The sequence below is a fragment of the Phascolarctos cinereus genome, unplaced genomic scaffold (assembly GCF_003287225.1).
Source record: "Phascolarctos cinereus isolate Bilbo 61053 unplaced genomic scaffold, phaCin_HiC Scaffold_4;HRSCAF=312, whole genome shotgun sequence".
Classification (NCBI taxonomy): Eukaryota; Metazoa; Chordata; class Mammalia; order Diprotodontia; family Phascolarctidae; genus Phascolarctos; species Phascolarctos cinereus.
The window spans coordinates 389,859,700-389,879,720 of NW_027555847.1; the positions used below are offsets into that span (position 1 = coordinate 389,859,700).

General features: G+C 43.8%; 1 protein-coding gene across 21 annotated transcripts in view; it reads left to right on the forward strand.

The window, feature by feature from the left end:
• Positions 1 to 3,263: 3,263 nt before the first annotated feature.
• The window catches only part of CELF4 (CUGBP Elav-like family member 4), a 583,999-nt gene continuing 567,241 nt past the window's right edge, over positions 3,264 to 20,021 (forward strand). For 12 of the 21 annotated variants that reach the window (XM_020985716.2, XM_020985719.2, XM_078153281.1 and 9 more), the window contains exon 1: positions 3,265 to 3,924. In XM_020985716.2, coding sequence (XP_020841375.1) covers positions 3,642 to 3,924 — 283 coding nt within the window. In that variant the 5' untranslated portion in view covers positions 3,265 to 3,641. Of the gene's footprint in view, positions 3,925 to 20,021 lie in introns of all 21 variants that reach the window. The other 9 variants (XM_020985720.2, XM_020985726.2, XM_078153278.1 and 6 more) reach the window with 2 other exon arrangements.

The following is a 20,021-nucleotide window of genomic DNA, read 5'->3' on the forward strand; positions in this document are numbered from 1 at the left end:
AGTTCTTTGCTGGGTTTGGGTCAAAACGCTAGAGAGTTAGCCGGGAAAAGCGGGTTAGGAGGGAGCTAGTGATACTCTATATAAACTGAATTTTTGCTGAGCTTCTGAAAGAGTGAATTTCCCTTTTTTTCCATTAGCCATACCAAGACGCCACCCCCCTCATCGCTGTTATTTATGTATTGGCTATTATTATTAATAATAATATTAATTATTAAACATCTGTTAATAATTCACACAGGGCTGAGGGTGGATAGGACGATGGTGGAAGAGAATGGGAGGGGGGGAGACACTTGATCTCCCTTCCCCTTTCCTGCGTCCTCACCTTCTGCCGATTCCCTCCATTGTCACCGCTGAGCCGGAGGAAAGGCGGAGGGGGGCGGCATGAGAGAGCGAGTGAGCGAACCCAGCGTGAAGAATGCATTACGCTTCTAAACTCTGTTGTTATGGCAGAAAATATATTCCATTAGGGTGTGGGATTCCGGGGGGAGCTCGGTTGCCTTAGTACCTTCTATGAGGAGAAATTCCAGGCAAACTTGTCAACCTCTACTGACCTATCCCGGTGAACCTAGGCAGGCATAGGTATGTGTATAAATAGGTGCAGGCACGCGGATTTGCCAAACACTGTGTATCTCTACATACATATTCGTACTTTACAAATACACTCTACCTACAGACTTGGACCTGGCATAAAAACAATAATACACACAACTGTACAAACACACATACTGTACACACACTATCTACATATATACACAAACACCCCCAATCTCCTCTACCTACAGTATAACCGCACTCGTTCGAATTCACACATAGACTCACAAAACACCTTTCTGTATGTGTTATTTTTTTCCTCTGGCATATACTGTATGTACAATAATATGATGCTATACACCACGGTGAATAATTGTATATGTATATGTAAATGTCTATAAAGGGCTATGCTTCTCAGCTCCAATTGTACACTAGGTAAACGAACATTGAGAATTTGAAAATGAATGATTAGAACTCAGCGTTTTTCACAACATTACTTTGTATCTCATTGCCCCGCCAGGATGAGGGCTGCAAAAAGCGACCAGCCTGGGGTTCCAAGACTAAGTTAAAGCTTCCCAATCTCAGCTGTTGCTGGCAGGAGCCGAGGTGACCCTTAGGAGCCCGGGTGTGGGTTTATTAAAGAGGGTTCGCCTGAATTTTATGTGTGAGGGGGTGCTATTTAATTTTGAAAATACACAATAAATTCAACAGTCTTTTTCTGAGAAGCAAAGACAAGCGAAAACAAGGAAAGCAGCGAGAAGCCTGCAGCGGACAGCTCCCGCTCCACCAGCTGTAGGGCTGCCGGGTAGGTGATTTCTTTTTAATTTTATTTATTTTGCCTGGGTGGGGTGACAAATGTGGAGGGATCTTTGGGAGAAAGGTGGTTAAAAACACAGTTGCGGGATGGGGCGGGGGTGGGTGGGGGAATCCTATTAAAATCCGCGCCTGCCCCAAGACCAGAAGCATAATCCGCTCGTAGAGAAGGAGACTTGGACTCCTGCTCTGGCAACTCACGCCCTCCCCTGGTTGATCCACAGTCCCCTCGTGGGCGAGATGGACGCCCCCAGTTTTCATCATCCCCCTTTACACACGCGCGCGCGCGTACACACACACACATACACACTCACAACTCCTCTCCCCATACTCCTTTGCTGTCCCCTCCCGCGGATCCAGTGTCAGCCCCCACCTCCCCTACTGCCTCTAGATGCCAAACGCACATCTGGGGGATGGGAGGGGAGGTGGCGACTCTCGCCAGCAGAGCAGCAGTCACTCTGTGCCTCATCGAGCCGGGATCGGTAGCAGCAGGGCTCGCTTTCCAGGTTAATTTATTCATTCACTTATATATTTATTTGGTGGAGGATTTAAAAAGAAAATTTCAATTCTAGCCAGGAAAGCAGAGGAGACCCAGATAAAGTCTCCTTCCCAAGCTCCCGCCTTTCCCACCCCCGGGCTACGCGCCTTCCCCCGCCCCCGATGTAAGCGGCAAGAAGATCCGAGTGGCGCCCATCCATCCATTCCCTCCACTAGTCACTCAGTCCCCCCACCACACTCTCCTCCCCGCCCAGTGAGCCCAGTCCGGCCCTACAGGGGTGCCGGCCCCTCTGCTGTAGTAGATCAACGCCCAGGAAGGGAATCGTACCCAGGGTGGGAGACTTACACATATAGCCCTATCTGAGCTGAGGACAGAAGAGGGGGGAACCCCAAGCCTCAAACCTGTCTCTCATCCTGCACACACACACACACACACCCAACAGAGCTGTGCCTGTCCCTTTCCCTCAGGAACCTACACCGATGCGTGAGATAAACGGGGGGAGGAGGAATTTGTGGCTGCTCTTTGGGATGCAAGGAAGGGAGAGGGGGGAGAGAAAGAGAGAGAGAGAGAGAGAGAGAGAGAGAGAGAGAGAGAGAGAGAGAGAGAGAGAGAGAGAGAGAGAGAGAGAGAGTTCTTATCTATAAATGATCTATATACATGATATATATTAATGTAGCACTTTCTCCATATATACTGATTAATCAGTGGCTGATCCTCTACAACCCGGCAGCCTTTTTATATTAGAAATAAATAAATAAATAAATCAGGACGAAGGGGGAAAACCGCCCATTCTACCTCCACCGCTGCCGCCGCCCCGCCCCACCATCCTTTCCTTTCCTTCCTTTCCTATTCCTTCTTTTTTCTCTTTTCTCCCTCTCTCTCTGGCTAATAAAATGCGCCTCGGCAGGGGATGGCCCCTGACACAGACATACACGCATACATGCACACACACACGCACTCAAATTTTAAAAAATCAATGTTTTTATATCCTCCCCCCAAAAAAATGTTACACCTACTTCTATTACCACAGTCCATCACCACCCCCCAAAAAAAAATTAAAAAAAGACAAATACGAAAGGCAGCCAGCCCCGTTCCTAAAATGCACTCGCTCCCCTTCGCTCGCTTGGCCCCCGAATCTCAGCGCCTCCCGAAGAGCCATGCGCCTGGCGCTATTTATAGCCTGGGGCTGTCTTGGAAGGTACCACCGTGTCTCTCTGGGTCTGGCAGACGGGGGGAGGTGGGGGGGTGGGGGAGAAAAGCCAACGAAAGCCAGCCCCCACTCCTTCCCCTCCCCACCCGTCTCAGTCTCCCTTGAGCCCTTCCCTCTCTTCCCCCCTCCCAGGCCCGTCTCCCCCCACCCCCCCCTGCACACACACGCCGCCCCCACCCCCTAGTCTGGCTGGGAACTTGAACTGGTCCAGCCTGTTTAAACGGAAAGGACAGAGATCCTGTCTGTTCAATGTAAAAAAAAAAAAAATCAGATCAGACCTAGGGAGAGAAGAGAGAGAAGAGAAAGAGGGAGGAGAGAGGAGAGAGAGAGAGAGAGAGAGAGAAAGAAGAGAGGAGAGAGAGAGAGAGAGAGAGAGAGAGAGAGAGAGAGAGAGAGAGAGAGAGAGAGAGAGAGAGAGAGGAGAAGAGAGAGAGAGAGGAGAAGAGAGAAGAGGTGTAGAGAGGGAGAGACTGAGTGTGTGTGTATGTGTGTGCGTGTGTGAAAGCGAGAGAGAGGGCGAGAGAGAGAGGGAGAGGGAGTGAGAGAGTGAGAGAGCGAGAAAGAATAAAAGGAAAGAAGATTTTCTCTATGTATATAAAGATGGCTACGTTAGCAAACGGACAGGCTGACAATACGAGCCTCAGTAACAACAGTCACGGCAGCCCGGGCAGTAACGGGCACATGAACGGATTAAACCATAGCCCGGGGAACCCGTCTACCATTCCCATGAAGGACCATGATGCCATCAAGCTGTTCATTGGGCAGATCCCCCGAAACCTGGACGAGAAAGACCTCAAGCCCCTCTTCGAGGAGTTTGGCAAGATCTACGAGCTGACGGTTCTGAAGGACAGGTTCACTGGCATGCACAAAGGTTAGTGGACGATTTCCTTCTTAACTTTGCTGTGGAAAAGGAGACAGAGAAAGAGAGAGAGAGAGAGAGAGAGAGAGAGAGAGAGAGAGAGAGAGAGAGAGAGAGAGAGAGAGAGAGAGAGAGAGAGGGAGAAGATATCCTGGGGGAGGAAAAAAGAGGAGGAGGAACAGGAAAGGGTGTGGGGGTGTTAGGGGGGATGTTTAGTAGGGGAGAAGGTTGGTTTTAGGGGGAAGGGAAAAGATTAGACAGATGGCAAAGAGAAAGAATGGGGGGATAGGATATTCTCCTGGGAAGGAAGGAAAAGAGAGGGAGAGCAAAAAGAAATGAGAGCGGGGTTTGATTTTGGTCGGGGTACAGAGCCACTTGAGGGGTTGGGATTGAAAATGGTTAGGTAGAATGTACAGAGTAGCAGTGTTGAGCGGTCTGAGGATTCAAGAACGGGTGCTGTCCACAGATGTGGTGCTGAAAATACTAAGATTTTTTTTTTTCTCTTCCTCTTCTTTTTGGGTCCATAGTAGTATCAGCACAGCTGCCTAAATGGGGGTTTGGGGTGGGGGTGGGGGTGTTAAATGCTTAAGGTGATTTTTTCTCTGTATCATTTTAGCAGTAAACTCCCCTGTACATTCAAGCTTCATGCCTGAGTGACCTGGCAAAGGGAGGGGAATTGGGGGGGGGGGAGAGAAAAGGGTTGAGTTGGATATTTGAAGGCATAAGTGACAATGCATGGGAGGAAGAATCAGGAAGGGAAAACACATCACAGGAGAGAGAGAGAGAGAGAGAGAGAGAGAGAGAGAGAGAGAGAGAGAGAGAGAGAAACAGAGAGAGACAGAGAAACAGATATGGGGGGAGGAGATCCAGAAAACAGTGCCAGTCACTTGCTAGGGAGACCTGGGTTTTGGAAAATATATGTGGTGATAATATATATTTTCAGAAGATAGACACAGATCAATTCTAAGCCTACCAGGCAAGGAGCTTCATAAAATATTTTCTCCCTATCCTTTGAAGCAGTTGTAAGTTCTGGTTGTTGTTACTATCAGGGAAGAGAGAGAAAGAGGAAGAAGAAAAAAAACTAGTAACTTTTTATAGGAAGGGGCAATGGGAATTTTCTGCAGCATCCTTTTTTTTCCTCCTTTTTTATTCTCATTAAAGCAGAGCCCCAAACGTGCTCAGTTGTAGACCGTGTGTGGGTGGCTGGTGGGTGACGAAATTAGCCCAACACTTCGCTCCCTTACACTAATGTATAGGATGTGCAGCTGGGATTAATAGGAGGCTGAGAGGTGTGGGCAAGTTAAATGCTCTCAGAGAGAGATTGATTGCTGAGGCAGGGAAGTAGCACCAGGCTGAGTAAGTTGTAGATAATGTACATGTAAAACCAATTTTTAATAAACATAAGTATGGAGAGATTCCAAAACTACTGTGTAAGGGCTGGTGATTTCAAAGGAAAAAATACACACACAGTCCAGCTGGGAAGCCTGCTCCCTTGCTACACGCTGGCTATTGTAAGGGTTGATCTTCTAGTACATTGGGTGCTGGGTGTGGGGATGTCTGTTTTCCCTAAACAGAGGTTTTTATTACCACTATTTTCCCTCTGTACTTCTTCACCCTACCTCCATTCCCAATATCAAGCAGACCTGCAGCCAAACTCTTGTAGTTGGAGTCCCAGAGAGCAGTTTTATTGGCTTTAACGTATTCCAGATTGCCTGCTGAGTAGTAAATCTTAAAGTTAATGGCATGTTGAGTGGCACAAAAACAGAGAAATATACTAGTTTGGGTGAGGGGGTGTTGTGAGGATTGTAGGGAGTGAAAGATTATCACCCTTATTCAGTTTGGAGAAAATATCTGTTCAGAAGAGACTGGTGAGATGGAGTGGGGAGAGATAGCTTCCTAAATACTATTCGTTTCCTTCCTTCCCCCACCCACTCTAGCTTCCTGGGGTTAACTGTAGCCTTGTAGCTTTCTCTCCTTTTAATCAAGCTTCCTAGAAGCATAACAATGCTATTTTCTTATTTTTGTTGTTCCATTTTTTAAAAAAAATCATAGAAAAAAGAGCTCTTTCTCCATCAAAATGGACATCACGTTCAGTCGTGGAAGAATTTAAAGTTTACACACAAAAATATTCAGAATCCACTGGAGGAAAAGGGCATATTCTAAGAGACAGATTTACCATTGCATCTGGAACAAGAAAAAGCCACTTATTTATTTATTTCTGATCTGGGCAAACTTTTACAATTTACATTGATTTGTTTTCAAATTCCTTGAAATGAAGTTATAGATACAATCACTATATGTTGGGTGATAGTTATGTTATTTTATATTTTTCTATCATGCATATGTAAGTAAAATTATCAGCATCATAAAGAGAAATAGTGCTGTGGTATGGGTTTACATAGACTTAACCAAGCTGTCTGGGATAGGCAAAATCCCATTTTTATGAATGTTTTGACCCTCAAATTATCTCTACTGACAGTAGTAGATAAACCAATTGGTGGCCCAGGGTGTATTTACTTGGCCCTCCTTACTGCAGCAGCTTACCCTCCAAATCCGGGCATCATTTTCTCCCCTATGAAACTTCTGCATATCCCATTCCCCTCGTTTTTTATAGAGCGAGTCTCGGCTATGAATGTCACTGACAGCACTTGGAGCTTCGGGAGAGCTAAATAAATGATACAGTTTCTGAGGTCTGTTTTATTCAGTCCAAGAAGAGTTTGAACTCCTCCTTCTGTGATGCTGCCTGATTTATTAGCTAATCCTGATAAAAATAAGCCTCTGGCTACTGAAAAAAAAAACAAAAAAACCCCTCTCTTGCCATTGGTGATTAATTACCATTAAGTCAAAAAGCATGATGGGACTTTGAAGAATGAAGATTGTGTTTAGCTTCTAGTCCCCCCCCACCTCTAAATCGACAACATGAGGGAAAATATGAAAATGGTGCCTTTTGTTAAATCAGGGATGAAAGATTGCTGGTGTATCTTGCTCACTCCTTGCTGAATTTCCAACTTTTAATGAACCTAGTTGGGATAGAACTGAAAGATTTGGTAAGACACTAGCCTTGAAAGCTACTAACTAATGTGTCTATTAATTAATTGATAATAAATAAATAACCAAATTAACAAACCAATAAATAAATCAGTTGCCTGATCAAGTTATTTTAAACCATTACCTTCCATTTCATGTAGCTGGGTAAGAGAACTAACCCCAAGAGTTAATGGAATGTCTGTTGGGTGGAGAGAAACCTTAAAAAAGAATTAGCTTAAGTCAAATTGGAAGGTTGTGGTACTGTAAAAGGAGTATTTAAAGGTACTGAAGAAAAAAGACAGTTCTATCAGAGGAGAGGAGAGCTACCCTTCTAGGGGAGATATTGATGGTGTTATGGCAAGATGGTTTTTAAAGGTACATTCTCACTCTGCTAATGGGACACTAATTGAAAATAAAATGAGGTCAGAGTGGGCAGATGACAACAAAACACTCAGATAGTGAAAACTCTCAGATTCTAAGGATTTTTTCTTCCCCATCCCATCCCTTCCCATGTCCCATACCATTAGAAACACTTTGGAAGAGGATTTTATTTTCTAGTCATCAAAGAGGAAAGATTTGTGCTACTGATTAAAGAAGACCTATATCACCTATGTTAGCATTATGAGTGAGATGAGACCAAGCTTAGAGAGACTTCTTTTGGTATGGGGAGAGATCTCTTCCTTCTCTTCTTCCTCCTGTTCCTCTCTTTCTCATTTTTGTCTTTTATGTATTTCATCCTCATTGTCTTCTTTCCTGGGGTTTGGGTACAGAGAACAGAAGTAGGAACCACATAAAAACACAAGTGGCACCCACATATGCAGAGTTATCAAATCACACATGAACAATTTAGCAATCCATTCATAACTTTGGTCTTGTCTAGCAGGTTAGGAGGCTGAGAAGACTGAGTTACTGGGAGACATAAAGACTAGTGCTCTCTGGACAGCCATATTATAATGCATTATCTTTGAAGTCATTTAAGTCCAATTTAAGTGGTATTTAGTATAATATTTATGAATTAATGTAATCTAAATATAGGGCTGTCCCCAAAGGTTTAAACAGCCTTTACTACTGATGCATGCTTGTTCACAGGGCCTGTAATGCATTTTAATCTAAACAGCCAGGTCCACCTAACAGTCCTTCTAGTTATCCAGTCAGAACAGATCTGCGCTTGGGTGTCCACCCTGCATGGAGATTTTTCCAGCTGTAAGAAAGAGAAGGCATTGCATGCTGGCCTTTGGATATTCATAAGCAAGAACCACTAATCTATAAAATATGCAGTCTTCTGAGAATTTCACATTTCATATAAAAAGAAGTTGGGGTGGAACCATCCTTTGGAAATTGCCTCAGAGTTTATTCCGTTTTAAATATATTCACCAATCCCTCTCCCCTAACTTAAACCTTCATATGGCAAACAGAATGCATCTCAATTAAAAGTGGATTGGGGAAAACCCAAAAAAATCTCTAAGTGGGGGAGGGGAAATATGGTTAGATTTAAATTTCTGTGGGTTCTATGCTTCACAATATCATGCCTGCATTCAAGATGTGCAATCCCTCAGAACATCAGGCTTCTATCCATTCTAGCCTAACTGAGAAGACTTTTTTTTTCTCTGTGGATACATGAATTAAAGCTCAAACAAATCCCCATCAAATTTCAGCATTCCAGAAAGTAAAGTGACAGCAGAGCCTGGACATAAACTCATGACCAATTTGGATGAATGTTTAAAAAAAAACCTCTTTGAAAATGAAAAACCAGTGCTATCAAAGAAAATAGTCCAGTGGAGTGTCTACATAAAAACACACCCATGTCATTGAATGGCAGGTTTCCTTTGCAAGAAACAGGTAGGAAGAATGATACAGTCAGACAAGTAAACAAACAAACAAGACAAAGTAACTTTTGGTGAGAATATGAAATTGGAATTAAAAAAATAAAGTGTCCCTAAATTAAAGCTCTAAATTGTAAATGCTATATAAGTAGTCTCTTCAATAGCAAAAGGGGAAAAGCAATAGATTGATTTATTTCAGAAGAAGGGAAATAATTTCTTGTGTGTGTTTCTCTTTCATACATACATTTTCAGAGTTAGTGTCCACAGAAATAACAACACATGCGTACGTGTGTGTGTGTGTGTGTGTGTGTGCATTGGCATTTCCACATGTGACCTGCACACATGCATCAACTAGTTCTGGACTAGATTATATAGAAACCCAGCCAAGAGGTTTTTACTCTGTCTGTCTTTCACAGTCTGAAAATGGATTCTAGATTGCGTTAAAGGGTTTTCCTTGAGGTCCTGACATTATCTCCATCACATTCTCAAATTGTTCAGTCATTCATAACTCATAACCAAAAGGTGTCTCTTCAGCATATCCGTTTCTTTAAGACAAATATTAGAAAACACCATTAAATTTAATCTAAAGATATCACCCTTCCAGGGTGGGTTTTAGAGTTGTTGAGGCGTTGCAGAAGAATGGAATTCCAGGATAATCATCTCGAATGTGTGTTTTTTGTTTAATTTTCTCTCCACATCCCTCCCCCTTTGGTGTGCTGTAAGTGGTTGATCATGTATGTGTATATGTATATGTGCATGAGAGAGAGAGAGAGAGAGAGAGAGAGAGAGAGAGAGAGAGAGAGAGAGAGAGAGAGAGAGAGAGCCAGAGAGACCTGGGTATTCAAATACAAGTCTGAAATGCCACTTCTCTGATTCAGAAAAAATAACTGCCTCATTTTAGACAGGAGAGTCTATAAGAAACCATTGTACCCCTCGGCCTCTGTGAGGAGGTGGCCACACAGTTCCTTGAGATCTAGTAATAAGACAAGATTATGAGAAGGATAATGGTGAGTGGAAGGACCAGTGTATGGAGTGAATGACAAAGTGACAATGAAAGGTAAATCAACAAAATGCCATGTGGGCACTGGAAACTGAGAGTATCCAATAGGGCAAACAAGTTAGAGCTAGAGTAGCACCCGTGCTCAGGAGGAAACTATTTGACCTGAAAGAGGAAAAGAGAGAGGAATATGAAAGCCCAGTAAGAAGGAAAGTAGTGAGAAGTTGCAAAAGTTGGGGATAAGAGTGTGTGTTTGTGGGGTGTGTGTGTGTGTGTGCATATCCTTGAGTGGTTTGTATATGTGGTAAGTTAAGGTGTCAAAGTTAGTATGAAGGGAAATTTCCTCTCAAAATCATAGTATGCCTTTTGGGGGGGGGACAAGGCAAGGGGAGAAGGTAGGTGATTAAGAAAATCTGGGGGGAAATACTACTAGACATTTAACTTACAGATGATGCACCAACTCATCCCTTGGGTCCATGAGTCTTGACCCAAGGTTTGGGGGCTTCTCTGTTTACTCCCTCCCCACTCAGGGTAGGGAGGGGAAGATTTTCTGAGGTTATCCATCTGCATCTTCCACTTCCTATGACCTTTCTTCAGATCTTTATTCCTTTTACCACCCCTCAACTCCATTGATTACATTTTGGAAGTGACCTTCTGGGCTGAGCAGCCGCAGAGGAGTCTCTCTGCAGAGACAATGCTGCCCCTTCTGCATCCCACAGCCCTCTCTTGACACTACACTCCTATAACACCCCATCCCCTTCTTTATCTCCTGAAAGTGAACACCCTCCACATACCAAGGACTTTCCTAATTCAATCAAGACGGCTCTCCTAGAAGTCATCAGTGTTTTTCTCCAAACCCAGTCAGGGTGTGGCAGGAACCCAGCAGCCTGCCAGTCAGCATCTCTGCGGCATTGGAGGTAAACCCTCTTTGCACCAGGCTTCTTAAAATGTTTCTTTTCTGGGATCCCTAACCCCACCACCCCAGTCCAGCTCATAGGCTCTGGTTCCAGTTGGATGTGTGAATGAGAGCTGAGGGGTGAAAATAAAAGGTCATACCAACTTCCTCTTCAAAAAAAAATTTCCCAGAGATAGTTATACAAATGAATCCCTAAAGCTGAGTATGGAGAGTAAGGGTTGATATTAAGTCTGGTACTGAAGACATTGAAGGCCACAGACAGGCAGGGAGCAAAAAAAGGAATGAAGCTGTGGATGAATTCAGCATTGGGAGATCTCCAAAGTTGAGGTGTTTGGCTTCTATCAAGTGAGGAATGACTAGCTATAGGGTCTTCCAACAACTCCATCCACTGGACAACTTGGAATTTTCTCATTTCCTGAGGTTAATGTAGACCACATGCCATGGTCCTTACCCACAAGAGTGAAAAAGAAAAATGGGCTAAGAGTACTCTCTGCTGTGGCTAGGACAGAGTTCACAAGTGAACTTGAGAGTTTGGGAAAGGGACAGGGGAGGGGATTGGGTGTTACTAGGGCTTTTATTGTTTTTCTTGCAATTTGCTCCACTTTCTTTTTTCCTCTATCATTGTGTGCATTTCTCCTCCAACCTAGCTGATTGAAAACTCAAACCGGTTCTTAATAGCTCAGGAACCAAATCATATGTGGCCATCTGTATGATGTAAATGAATGGGCACCCTTATAGATATAGACATTGTGCTCACTTTGTGAGGAAAGAGCAGCCAAAATTATTGATCAAAGCTCAGGGGGAAAAAATTGATAATGAACTGGTCTCCAACAGGACTTTAATTGACAGTGACTTCCGAGGCCCAGCTCTGGACAGTGTATAAACTGACCACGATGTTACTTTATTGCAATACACTCTCCTTTAATTAATTATCACCTTTGTTAAGACTGGCTACAGATCAAAGGTTTTTAGATACTTAACAGATTCTTAGTACAAAGCTCTCAGATGCATTAGGACTATCCAACAGCTCGGCCAATGAGGCGACAGAGCTTCCCATTTTCCTCTCTCTTATCTGTTTATTTCATCTTCTTTGTTAAAGACAGACAGTCCTTGCTGCACAGACACTGTTGGTTAGGACAGGGCCTTGCTTGGGGATATCAGCTTCTGGGAGAGGGAGGGAGCAAAACATGTGCATGTTGGGGGCAGTTTTGTGGGGGCAGGTTGCAAAGGGAAAGAGAATGTTTGGCTTTGCAATTATTCCTCAAAATGCACAATCGGGGCTTTAGCTACAGCTGAGTCTCTGGCTGGAATGAGGAATCTGGACACGATGCAGACAATCTCTGAAAACTGCAAAAGGTGTGTGTGTGTGCATGTATGTGTGTATGTGCATGTGCACATAAATATTATGAGATCAATAGAGCTTGTATCCTTTACCCACACCTCTTAACTTCTCCCTCCCTTACTTTCGCCTTGTGAACACCTGCACTGATGTCATATTTCACTCCGGAAAATGCTTGCAGCCCGAGTGAATTTGGGTGATGCTAAATGAAACCAAGTCATTGTTTTGATTCAGTTGTGGAGTCTGGGTGACTGTGAGGATGTGGGCACTAGTTGGGGTAGGTGTGCCTAAAGCATCCAGCTCCATGGTACAACAGAAATCTCACTCTCCTGGGAAGGGAGGAGGGGGCCCCAAAACCTACAAACTGACAGGTGACTTACTTGAAAGCGACCCTCTGAGTAGTTCTAGGAAGATTTGAATGCCATACGTGGCTGTTTGTTCATTATTCTAATTTAATGATGCAGTCACACCTAATTAATCCATGTCTGGTTTATTCATATGCTATGTCTGAGCATCCAAAAGATTTTTCCAGCTAGCCCAGCCTTCCTTTGCCGGGGAGAGCTAGAGGTGTGCCTCTGGGTGAGAGAGTTTCTCAGTCTGAACAAAAATGAATCAATGTAAAATGAGTTGATAAAGCAGCGACATGAGGCCATCTCTGACATAAGTATTCATGCATGCAGGCATGAGGGCATGTAAATAATAACAAGAAAGCAGACATGTATACACACACATATGCAGTATGTTTTCTGATGTAACCAACATGGCTCTATTCCTTTTTTAATACCCATAGGGTCAATTCCCATTACATAATAAGCATTGCTCCTTGGAAACACACCATCAGCATCTTGGCATTCAGATGATTGGGGACTTGAGAGCAAAGGGAAGTATCAGGGTCCATTCTCCATCCTCCCAGTGGAGGGATAGCTAGATGGGCTGCTCCCATTGTGCAGGTGGAGAGACTAATGCCAAGGTCAGGTTTGGAGTAGGCCCTGCCCTCTTAGCAACTTGCTTCTAGCTTGGGCCCCTTTTTTGGCTGGTGCCAGCAAGCAGGTAAATAGCAAAAATAGCATTGACCTAATAATATCCTTTTTAAGATGAGACTCCCCTCGAGATCCCGGGGAAGAAAACTGTCAAAAGATAAAACAGTATACAATATGTGTATAGGAACTCTCTGATTATGCTACCCCCCCCATAATACTCTGATTAACTATTTGATCAATTCTAAAAGCACCAGTATCTCTCACTAAGGTCACCTCACCCTGGAGGTTTAAAGGTAAGTGGAAAACACATGCCTAAGATTGCACAGTAATAGATTTATCTATACTTCTTAAAGGAATGTGACAACTACCCTGGGATGATTCAGTTGTCTGAACAAAGGTCAACATAGTGATATCCATTATTAATAATATCAATATTTTGGTTGACCGATATAACCAGTGATTGTAACATGTCACTGCTGTTGGGTAAGGCTAGAAAGACTAGGCAGCAACAGCAGGAAATTATCCCCATGTTATATTTATCATATTGACTGGTTCTAATAACATACACAAAGGCAAAAATGTTGGAAATATTTGCTCAGTACATGTGTAGTGAGGGGGTGAACTCAGCTCCTGGTGGGTTGTATGGACTTGAACCTCCTTGGAAGGTTGCAATTGGATAGTTACTGTCACTAGATTACTATTAATGATGCTCCACACCACCGTCTTTCTCTAGTTACCCAAAACAAGCTTATTTCACTCTGTCCAGAGAGAGCAATGGATTCACTTGGCTGCCATCAAACCATATCTTTCTGTAAAATCGATGCTTTGCATAGCTACATCACCTAAAAGAGACAAAAAACACCCTCACACCTTACGCTTTCTCGCTGTCCCCAGTGTTTCAATTTTGTCAAAGTGAGAACAAGTTCTGGGGAATGGAAGGGTGGGGGGAGGGGAGGGAAGGTATAATTAATTTAACTGGATGCAAAGCAAGCCCTTACAGTGAGGGTTGACAGGTGCTGAGGAGGAATCTCTACATGATGCCATTCTGTGTCCCGAAGTTTCAGGTACCTTGGAGGAAACACATAGCCACCCACCCTCACCTGGTGTGCATGAGATAATAAATCAATTTCTCTTTCTTGGGTTTATCTAGGACCCCAAGCCTGAAACTTTCAGAAGTCCCCTCAAACAACAGGGCTGGTCTGTCTGGATGGGCTGGGTTTTTTCAGGTCATTCCCATTACCCTATGTTTGAACTTTTGTGGGGTTGTTTATCTGGAGTTCATCTTTAATAATAAAAGGTAGAGCAGCCAGATGATTTTTCCCCCATTCATTCATTTGTTAGTCCACTCATTCAGGACCACCCCTCTGCTCATACTGTTCTTTTCCTGGGAGTTAGGGAAGGGGAGGAAAGACCCTATGGCCTTAGCTTCTAGGATATTTCAGATTCCTGTTGACCATGTAGGATAAAACTAGGGTGGGTACTCTCAACAGGAAATGGTAAAATTGGGGTGGGGAAGTAGGAAATGCTGGGGGAAGGGGAGACTCCCTGCTAGAAAGGAGAGAAGAGAGGAAAATAAGGAAGAAGGCACCTTCAACTAAAGCCCAATAAGCATGTCCTTTTATAAATCACCTTTCTACCAGGAGACAGACTTCAAGGTAGCAGGGTTGGCATGACTTTGGAGGCCAGGCTGGTGAACAGAGGGTGGAAGGTAATCATATAGATTGAGGAGCACTAAACATTTCAGTCAATCTTTGGTCATTAACAGAAGGAACAAGAGATAAAGAGACAAAAAAGGAGGTAGTGTGTGTGTGTGTGTGTGTGTGTGTGTGTGTGTGTGTGTGTATGTGTGTGTGATAAGAGACAATGTGCACACCAGGGCACAGGTCACTTTATATTGTAAGCAGTCTTTTTATTCTCAAAGTGGAAGTCTTTTTAAAAGACTATTTTCTTTCACAGTTGACATTTATACATCACCTTTAGGCTTATAAATGACTTTATTTACATTATCTCCTTTGATCTTGCCAATGAGTCCTTGATTCACTCTGGGGCAGCTGAAGGAAGAAGGCAAGCCCCATGACATCCACCCAGAACTGGTCAGGTTAAAGTATAAGCAATTACTTACACCACTTGTACTTTCCCCTACCCCCCCCCCAGAAAGGCCTATAAAACAAATCTTCTCCTCCCCAACTCATGCCAGGACATATACCCTTATTGCTTCCCAAGGTATGTAGCATCCTCAGGGTCCCACCTTCAATTTTTCCCTATTCTCCTTCCAAGTTGCTATTCCAGGTCACACCTTCCTCTCCATTCTCCAAGGTCTCCAGTATGTTGAAAGGCAACATGGTATAGCAAAACAATTAGGGGATTTTTTTCAATCAGGAGATATGAATCTGTATCCCAGTTCTATTAACTAACCATGTCACTATAGTTATCACTTCACTGGAACTCAGGACCTCATCTGTAAAACACTGGAACTTGAATAATTACTTATCTTGAAGGTCCCATCTAGCTTTATATCCTTCAATACTATGATCCTTTGTACTCAGATTACTGTCCTCCACCCCAATACACAACACCCTGGAAATGGGGAGCAGGGGGAAGAGAGGTAGGCTGGGAGAGTGTGTTTCACTCTCAATGTGCTCGACCACATTGGGTTGAGCTCTCAGGGACCACTCAGGGACAGTCTGTGAAGAACTGACCTTTGGCAGGGGAAGAGAGGGGATATCTGGGGGGATATCTGGGACGATAGATTACAAGTCACCGGCCTTCCACTTCCCCTAGTATTTCCATGGATTTATCAGATATGAGGGTGCCTTAGGGCAAGTAAAAGAAAAATCATATCACCTTATTTATATATAGTATTTCCTTTCTTCCTCCAAAGTTCTCAAAGGTTTCTTTAAGCCCCTCTTCAATAAACAAGGGCATCCCCATCCAGGTCTGTTAGAATCTCTCACTATGGTAAGCCTAAGTACAGGTAGAGGCCTTGCTGGCAAACTATCAGGATCACTTCAATGATCTTGGGCAATGATCCTGGTGTCTGGACAGAGACACCAGAATGTCTCTACTACCACTCTGTCATAAGGCCTGATATTCCACTATTACAGCTTCATTCCTTTGGGTCAACGTGGCCCTTTCCTGGTTCCACTATTAAATTGCAAACTTCCCCTAGAGCACTACCAGTCCCCAAAACCTCAGTGTAAATGAATTTGTTCTATGTTTTCTTCTCAGACAAGAGGGCCCAACAGCAGCTTGAGAACTATGGGTACGAAGGGAGGCAGAGGCCTGATAAGCACCAAATGAAGGGGGCACTCCCCAGAGACAGCACAGGCCTTGCTGTTGTCATCCACCTCACAGGTTTACAGAGAGCCCTTGCACGTGTTCATGAGACCCCATAACTGTGTGTTCTCTTTCTCTCCTCAAGGAGGCGCCCTCTGATGGCTAATGTAAAGAAGTCAGTCCTCCATAAGTGTTATCCTCTAGGCCAGAATAAAATGATTCCTTCCCCTTGTCCTCCTGATGGTCCTTCCTCCTCCTCCTTCCCCACTATTCTGTGGCTTTGGCAGAAGCCTGTCGTGCTGAAACGCTTCTCATTGCTTGGAGACCCTCAGAGACAGATAGACAAGAATGGGTCTAGTTTTCTTTATTTGGAAAGCAGCCCATGACAGGCAACAAGCATAGACAGACCTGAGCCTGTGATCCCAGGAATGTCCTAAACCACACACACACACACACACACACACACACACACACACACACACACACCCTCCCTCCCAAAGGAACATTCCTAAAGGATTACACATACATATACATCCATGTGCCCTTTGATTGTGCATCCTGAAAGAGGCACAACTGATTGGTTGATCGATCAGTTGAAATTATTTATCACCCAGATTCAGGGCTGGGCACTAGTAGCACTGCTGTTGCATCTTGTTCAATTTTCAGTCTGTGAGCACCAGAGCAAGAGAACAACTGTTATTCATTTTTGTTTTATTTATTGTATTTTTTTTAAAATAAAAAGAAACAATGATGTGGCGTAAAGAGCATTGGGCTAAAAGTTAGGATACCTGAGATTCTATACCTGATGTCATCATGAACTGGCTGTGAGATAGTGGTTGTCATCTCCACTATAAGGACCTCAGTTTCTTCCCCTGGAAACATGAGTGTCCTGGATTAGATGACCACCAAAGTCCCTTCTGGCTCTCATATTCTATACATCTACCACTTATTATCTAGTTAAGAAAGTGCTGGGAAGCAGGGATGCCTTTTGCCTCAGGATGTCATTTTTCTAGGGATAAGGAATATTGTCCAATATCCTTGATAGAAAGGCTGAGGCCTCGGAAGAAAGGAGAGTGGCCCATGCTCCAGGAGCCTCATGACTCAAGTAGATTGGGAGTTTGATATCCTCACCCTAAAATCCCCCCAAAATCATAATGATTGCCCACCCCTTTCCATGTCAGTTCTCAAACCTATTCCAACCTTGCATCTTGGCTTTGACAAGATATCTCAAGGGATAGTTTGGGTAAAGATGAGATTGCTCTCCCTGAAACTATCCTCAGAGATTTTAGAAGGGACCTGGCTACCTAGACTCCTCAGGAGTTCCTCCTAAGAACCTTTCCTCTGGGGATTTCTCCCCAGCTTTGCTGACACTTTCTATTCCCAGCCTAGAGCATCTTTGAGGATATTTCCAGCCACTGTAGCCCTTTAGGGAGTGAATTCCATCCTATAGACTCCATCTACCATGCATGAAACAAATTTCTCCAAAGCAGGGAGTAGGTAAATCCTGACCTGATTGATGGAAAAAACCTGACCTCTGCTTTTGGGGAGTCTCCAGTCTTCTTAGGGGTATGAAATATATTTATGACACCCAAGTACTTTCATGGATTATGATAGCTACAAGTTTAAAATAATTTCATCCAGTTTAAATGCCTGAGGACCAAGTAAAAACAGAGAAGAACTTTGGGTCTGGGGCTAGAGGAGGTGACCTAAAGAACAGAATCATAGTGTTTATAGCAGAAAGGGATCTTAGAAACCTAGTCCAATACACTCATTTTCAAATGAAGAAACTGAGACCCAAAAAGAAAAAATGATTTGCCCAAGGTCACACAAATATTAAGTAGAAGAACCAAAATTCAGAGGTCTGGTGCTGTGGGCTTGGAGCCAGGTTTCAAAGGCAGGAGGAAAGAATGCCAAGTGGAATGGAATGGTATGGCCAAAGGCTACTTTGTGTGAAGAAACAAGACCTGAGCAGAGGGAGGAGGGGAGATGGTGAGTCGACTCACTGTTTCCAGTGCATTAAATTTTGTTTCGTAGAGCAGTGGGGACCAGAAGTTCTGATATCAAATAAGGAGGGACCTAAGACAGGCTGAGGAACAACAGGAACTGTTTTGGGGAAGGCAGGCAGCTCCTGACAGCTTCCAGAAGGGGGGTATCTTCACCTTCTGTGGGTCTGCAGTGTCCTTCGGGCTCCCGAATCACAACCCACTCATGTCAAGAAATTACTCATTGATACTTAAACCAGTGACCATGTTCCCTATCACTGGGGCAGCTTTCCAGATCTTACTGGAATGCTTGGCTGCATTTTCTAAGCAATAAATTATGGGGCTTGTGGCATTGGAATCTCCTCTTGCTCTCTGTCCCACTCCCCCATTTTCACCCCTCCCACCAAAAAGAGGAGACTGAGAATGTAAGAATGATGATGAACTATTCTTTCCTGTTTTCCCAGAAGCCTGGGACTAAGATGTCAGGTGTAAAGTTCCCTTATCAGAATCCAGTCAAAAGTAGTGCTCATAATTCCTGCAGGAGGAATTCTGACTGGACACGAGGGCCTTAACAGGCAGGCCAGCTAACCACAGAGGAAAAGTGTCAGGGGGGGCAGGGAGGTTAGGTAGTCAGGGAGGCTGAAGGGGCATGTTGACTTCCTTTGACCTGGGAGTACACTGGAAATGTAGTGTGATGTACCCTCTCTTTGAGAGATTCAGTCTCTCTCAAAAACAGAGCAAGAGATAAATTGATCTCCCAAGACTGAGACCAAGTCTTCAACATATTCCAAGGATGAAGAATAAGGTTCTTCTGCAACCCTGCTGTGATTTCTTGCCTTCTACCCAATTTTCTCCACTCCAAATCAAGAGATTTCCCAGGGGACCATGAAGGGTGGTAAAGGTAGGTAAGAGGTGGTTCCTAGGACCCATTTTTTGGATAATTCAGAACTTTCCCACAATCCCTTCCTAAGACAAGTCTTCAGTATCCTCAAGATGCCTTTTGTCTGCCTTGTCCTGAACATTCATAATATAAACCATTTCCTTCTCTCTCTCCTATCAAAATTTAACTATGCTATGTCCTGTCTCTTCAAGGCCCTGCTTCCCGATGATCTAATAAACTAATCTGTGCAGCTGTGTTAAGCGGCCACTAATGGGTGTTAATGTGTTACCTCTCCCTGGTAAGTTATATGTACTGTATCAAGGGCCTTCTGGAGACAATGTCTTAACTCAAAGGAATAATGAAAAGAGGAAATTTCAGGCAGATCAGAGGTGAATATATTTTATTTCCTTTTGGCCAGTCACACCACATAGACAGATAGTCACCTACCCCACAAACATGTAGGTCTGACCTGTGTGACATTCCATAAAACAGTCTTGAGAAAATAGATGCCCATGGTTGAATAATAATATGAATAACTTGGAGAGAGCATTATATTTTTTGAAGTACTTTCACATCTATTGTCACACTTGATGTAGCACTTCTATGAGGTGGGTAGAGTAAAATTCAGTACCCCTATTTTACAGGTGAGGAAACTGAGACCTCACAAAGGTAAAATGACCTTCCAAGGTTACTCACTAGTTTAGTAGCAATCAGGTATTGAGTCCAGGTCACCTGAAATGAACTCACTCTTTTGTTCAAAGGGCAGCCTGGCTTCAAAATCGGTGATTCTTCCGAATTGGAAGTTTGTTCTAAGAGTCTAGGTTGTGGACCGTTTAGAAGGTTGGCAAGTGAATGATTTTCTCATTACCACTACTGCCCCCCACCCCCA